The 6209-nt window shown below is 42.1% G+C and overlaps 1 protein-coding gene across 1 annotated transcript in view; it reads right to left on the bottom strand.

Moving 5' to 3' along the window:
* atoh8 (atonal bHLH transcription factor 8) overlaps positions 1–5413 on the bottom strand; it is a 10220-nt gene extending 4807 nt beyond the window's left edge. The window contains exons 1-3 of the mRNA XM_037675449.1: positions 4503–5413; positions 2053–2208; positions 1657–1848 (exon numbers count right to left, since the gene is read on the bottom strand). Of these exons, the coding sequence (XP_037531377.1) occupies positions 1657–1848; positions 2053–2208; positions 4503–5150 (996 nt within the window). The 5' untranslated portion in view covers positions 5151–5413. The remainder of the gene's footprint in view (positions 1–1656; positions 1849–2052; positions 2209–4502) is intronic.
* Positions 5414–6209: the final 796 nt, after the last annotated feature.

Here is a 6209-nt window from a genome sequence, read left to right as displayed (position 1 = left end):
ACACACACACACACACACACACACACACACACACACACACACACACAGCAAGAAACCGCCAGCCAGCAGAGAAAACAATGAGCTGGTTTACATCTAAAGAGCAACATGTGTGCTGCGCTGGATGAGGAGCCGCACCACGTCTGTTAAAGCGACGTGTTTTTATGTGAGGCTGCTGACTTTTACAATCAAACTGCGAAATCTAGTTTCTTGATAAGGTCAAAGGTCAAACAGCTAGTGATGAGCAAATCTATGTTATTGCTTATATATAAAGTATAAGTACTATGCATTGTCATTGCTGTATGTTTCCATACAATGATGGAATTAGTTCTCTGCATTTAACCCATCACACCTGGGATACATCCAGGTGGAGCAGTGGGCAGCTACTGAGTACCTGGGGAGCAATTAGGGATTTGCTGTCTTGCTCAGAGACAGCACAACATGTGGGAATGGCTTGGAGTCAAACTGTGACTTTCTGGTCCCAAGTTGGCTGCCCTTCCTTTACCCCATCTCAGCCCCTTTGAATGCCGAGTCAGCATTACCAATGTTTTTACAATCATACTTAATTTCTGATCATTCTTAGATCAAAATGTTCGACTCGGTCAGGGAACTGAGCTACTGACTTTCAGAGTTTGTAACTCAGGCCAGGTGTCCAGTTATGTCAGGTGTACCCCAAGGCTCCATTCTTGGTCCAACTCTTTTCTCCATATTTATAAATTATATCTCACATTCAGTTAGTGAGGCCTCCTTACATTTATGCCGATGACACTATTTTATATGCTTTTGGTTCTACTCCGGATGAGGTTGTGAAGTCCCTTGCATGTGGTTTTCTTGAAATCTAGCAGGCCCTTTCCAATTTATATTTGTCCTTAAATGCCAAGAAACCTAAAATTGTGGTTCTGTCATGGAGGAGGAACCATACCCACCTTGATGGATTTCACCAAACAAAACAGTGATATTATAGAAGAGGTAACAGTTTATAAATATTGGGGAATTTGGATTGATTGGTGCAGCGTCTGCAGTATTGAGGACTCTGTACTGGTCTGTCATGGTGAAGAGAGAGCTGAGCTGTAAGGCAAAGCTCTCAGTTTACTGGTCAGTCCATGTTCCTACCCTCACCTATAGTCACAAGCTCTGGGTAGTGACTGAAAGAATGATATTGTGGATACAGGTGGTTGAAATGAGTTTCACCCACAGGGTAGCTGGACTCCCCCTTAGAGACAGGGTGAGAAGTTCAGTTATCCGGGAAAGACTCGGAGTAGAACCACTGCTCCTCCACATCGAGAGGAGCCAGATGAGGTGGTTCAGACATTTGGTAAGGATGCTCCCTGGGCCCTAAGGAGGTGCTTTAGGCATGTCCAACTGGGAGGAGACCCCAGGGGAAGACCCAAGAGACGCTGGAGAGACTATGTCTCTCGGTTGGCCTGGAGACAACTTGGGGTCCCCCCATAAGAGCTGGAAGAGGTGACTGTGGAAAGAGATGTCTGGGCCTCTCTGCTCAAGTTGCTGCCCCTGCGACCCGACTTCAGAAAAAGCAGAAGCTAATGGATGGATGGGCTGAAGGTGCTCTGTCCTTTTCATGTTAATGTTTTACAGTCACCATATTTTATCAGTTGATATTTATATAATTTAGTAAATGTCTTTTAAAGCTTGCCTCACCTTCCTCTTCTTGCACCGTCCCTCAGCCTGCAGGGTTCGGGTACACTGCTCTACACACTGAGCAAAGCTCACAGTGCTGGGATCTGAACTGTAGTCCAGCTCAGCTAACTGGGCCAGGGACAGGATGTAGTTACAGGCAATACGTAAGATAGCCAGCTTGGACAGCTTCTGCCCGTATGAGTAACATGGCACCTGAAGAGAAAAACACAAGGTGGGAGTTTTTGTTAATGATCTCAATAAGTTCAGGAACAAAAATTCATGTACAGTATAAAGTACTTCACTGCTGTGTATTTCAAAATGAGAAATATTGTTATTTAAATATATTTTTGTCCTACGTGAAAATAGAACATTTCATAATGTATTTTCTTCAGTTTGGATGTGGGTTGAGTTTCTGACCTGTTTTCTTAATGCCTCGAATGCTGCACTGATGGTGTGAACTCGAGTCCTCTCCCTGGCGTTGGCTAGAAGCCTCCTGGTTTGTTGGATGGCTTTGACCTCTGGAAGATGCCCTCGAGCATGAGAACCGCCAACAACCCGCTTCCTGGGAGACTCCTAGAAGCAGAAGAGGAAAGAACCTCAGTTCACAGTACAAGTGTGTCAATGACAGATTTAGACTAATTTATCTAAACATGTTGGAACCCGATAGATCTGATAATGAGAATATCTCCATCTACATGGGTCAGATTGTGCAATAAAGGCATTTTAAGTCACCATTTCCTTATCTGAGTTGAGTTAGATGTGTAAACTAAAATAAAAACATCAATTTATTGTAAAAGCATAATATAAGTGCTTTCCATTAGTCATCAATGACTAATGTTAATGATCTGAATGTTATCACTGTTTTTTTTTAAAATAAATGCCAAATCCCCAACCCCAAATGTATCAGTCTTGTGATTCAATTCAACCTTTATTTACTGTATACAGGTTAGTCTCATTGAGACTCGAGGGCTCATTTACAAGAGAGACCAGTTTTAGACAAAGAACACAGAAGATAACAGTAGACCATTAAAAAGCATATAAAATGAAAAGTAAATAGAAAAAATTGTATTAAAAAAATTAAACAAAAACAGCTACATTCTAAAACAATATAAAATACTAAAAACAGATGGACTGGTGATGGACTGGAGACCTGTCCAGGTGACACCCGCGACATGACAAGGAAGAAGCGGGTAAAGTTAATGGATGGATGGATTAATGTATTATTTCACAAAACTATCAGTTCATTTAAATTAATAGTCTGGTGATTCCTAAAGTGATGTTCTGTGAAATAGTTAGCATTAGGTAGTACCTTATAACATCAGTTATAGAGGCACAGTATTTGAAGAAAAAGGCAGAAGATTTCATCCAGGATTAACCAGTGGATAGCTAAATTAAGATATGCTAATGGCTGGCTAAATGAATCTAGTCTAATGGCTTAATAAAGCTGTTAGCTACTAGCTGTTTTTGTTTTGTTTTTATATCATTTATTTTATTTTACTTTTCATTTTATATCCTTTTATGATTGTCTGTTGTTGTCTGTACTTCATCTGTGTTCTTTGTTTAAAACAGGCCTCTTTTGTAAACGAGTCCTCATGACTGTGTCAAACCTGTATAAATAAAGGTTGAATGAAAAAAATGGCTTGCTAAAAGAAAGGACTAATGGCATGTTAAATAAAGTTAGGGTAATGACTAGCTAAATGAAGCTATGCTAATTAAGGGTGCACCGATTGCAGTTTTCTGGTCAATCACTGATCACCCATCTCTAAAAAGTCTGACTTGCCGATACAGATTTTGTTTTATAAGCGACACTGTCAGGTGTTATAAGGTCACAATACACCTTCAATTTTCCAATATTATTTTATTGAAAAACATACCCTTGAACAATATCCTAGAAACAATACAAACTTGTTTTAACTGGCTATGAGGTAGTGCTCTGAAATATAAATGAAGTTTAGACAATTGTTGTTAAAACTACAAAAAATCAGTAAAATTGGTTTTGCATGCAAGTATTGGCCGATTGCCAATTTCCAAAAATTAAAGAAATCGGGGCTGATAAATCGGACGACTGATTTATCCCGATTTATCGGTGCACCCCAATCCTAATGGTTCGCTAGATGAAGCTAGGCTAATAGCTAGTTAAATTAAACTAGGCTAATGGCTTGCTAAATGAAACTAAGCTAATGTCTAGCTAAATGAAGCAATGCTATGGTTAGCTAAACCATGGTCTGCTTTATATTGTTTTATTTGGCTTATACAACAGCTCTTTATAAAAACGACATACAGTTTAACTAGTCATGAGCCTAGCATGGACGAAGATGTCTTCTCTTGTCTCTACAGTCTGTGCTCATTGATTGACATTACGGCTAATAAAGTCAAGTGCAAATGGTTAATAACTAAACCATCACTTAAAAATGACCAGACTATTACTTTAAAACATGAGATGATATGGAGTCTCTCAGGCCAACTTTTCTAATGACATATTCATCTGAATAATAATAATAATAATAATAATAATAATAATAATAATAATAATAATAATGTGTTATGTATTGTCATCATTGCATGTTCCCATACAATGGCAAAAATGTCTCTCTGCATTTAACCCATCCACCCCCAGGTGGTGGAGTGAACAGCTATTGAAGGCGCCCGGGGAGCAATTGAGGGTAGGGTGTGCTGCTCAGAGACACCACAAGATGTGCAATGACTGGGGATTGAACCTGGGAATTTCAGGTCCCGAGTCAGCTGCCCCTACCCCATCTCGGCCCCCAACACTTCAGCCTCAAAGATATCCAGCTCAGTAGAGAAAATGGAACAGATTTTTTTAACACATTATAAACTATTTACTTCTGAAGATATCATATACTCACTTTAGGTGAGGAGACTTGGGAGTCGATGAGATCCAGACACTGGGGGGACTGGGATTCAGTGGGGATGTACGGGGCAGCAGACTGTCTTGGTGGACTCTGTTCTGAGGAGAACACCTGACATCCAGAAGCATGTGTGCTGCTGGTTGATGCTGACAGGGAGAATGTGGAGTGGAGGCCCAACTTGAACCTGCTGGAAAGAGGCTGAGAGATGGAGGAAGGCCAGTTGGAGATCTCGTGGTGGGATCGTAGTGACGCAGGTGGCCGGGACACCTGGGAAGAGATGGCAGGCATGTTGATGCCAATTCTCATGTCTATAGCGCCACTCTGACCTGGTACGGTGTTGTTCTCCGGTATCCCAGACAGAGGTTTTGTACTGTTGACCATCATCTCCTGTGACATCATCAGCTGCCCATGGAAAGGAGCCAGCTTGTTGACATAGCCCATCTCCATTTGGGCATCCTCTGAGTCACCATTAGACATGTCCACTAAAAAGTTTTGTATGGTTTCAGTCTCTGGACTTGGGAAAAGTCTTTTAGGCTCACGGGACTTCCTCTTGATCTTCTTCTTGGTGCCTGGCAGAGTAAATAGTACTGGTTCTTCATTGATGGAACAATTCCAGGAATTAGTCAGTGGAAGAGGTTTCTTCATTTTGCAGCAACGTAACGAGCTAAAGTAAAAAGATTCTGTAATGCAATCTCATTTAACAAACAAAGGGGTGCGTGGAAATCCAATCAAAGTTCTTTACTGTGTAGGAGTGGAGCCTGTACTCCGAGGGTAACTTGGCAGAGGCAAGAAACTCTGGAGTAATTTCTGAGTTTTCATCAACGTGAACGCATACTCGGACACACAAGGCCTCAGCTGTTAACTGTCTCACTCATGCTGCTGAGCTGCAGGACAGGATGTGAACAGCCATGTGTGTTGCTTTAACTTTATCAGCAGGTTTTCTGTGGCTCCGCTCTGTCTGCAAAGCAGACTCTTGAAAAAAGGCCACTTTAGAGCTCAAAGCTGTGGAACAGCTGCTGTTGGACGGGAGTCCTCCCTGCTGGACGGAGACATGCAGAAAGCTTTTCTTCTGAGCTCACTGTGTGAGTGGGGTTACAGTGAGGCTGTCTGAGAATGGCTCCACTCTGTCTGCATAGCAACACACACGCGCACACACACGGCCGTACAACTACTAAACTTTATAAGAACTTTTCTACAGCAATCACAGATCTGCAAAGTGAAAAGTTTTTGAAAATAAAGAACTCACGAATTGCACTAAGTTCCAGTTCAGGTTCTAAAATCACAACACACTAGGAATATTTACCACCAGGAACCACAAGACACACAGTGTCTGAGTATCAGCTGCTGGTTCTAAAGCTACACAGTCCAGTACATGATCGCCCGGCGGTACCTTTCCATCCATAAACACAGTCCTTGTGCCCGGCTGTGAGCTCTGCACTCAAACCCTCATGGGGGGTGTGGAGATCCGGCTCCTGTTGAGGTTCTCGCACTGCCTTCAAAAAGTTGAGCGACGTTTATGCAGAGCTGATTAATCCTTCGTTAGTCCATGAGCTTGGGCTTGAAGCAGCGCACAGCATTCACACGATCCACAGAGTGGATCTGAATCACACAGAGAAATGTTCCCCCAGCAGCACTGTCGGGTTGAGGTCTCTCTCTTTCACACACACACACACACACACACACACACACACACACACACACACA

This window comes from Nematolebias whitei, chromosome 4 (genome assembly GCF_014905685.2).
Source record: "Nematolebias whitei isolate Nwh7 chromosome 4, NemWhi1, whole genome shotgun sequence".
Classification (NCBI taxonomy): domain Eukaryota; kingdom Metazoa; phylum Chordata; class Actinopteri; order Cyprinodontiformes; family Rivulidae; genus Nematolebias; species Nematolebias whitei.
The sequence above is the reverse complement of the archived record's forward strand: the minus strand, read 5'-3'. Positions and strand labels throughout refer to the sequence as shown.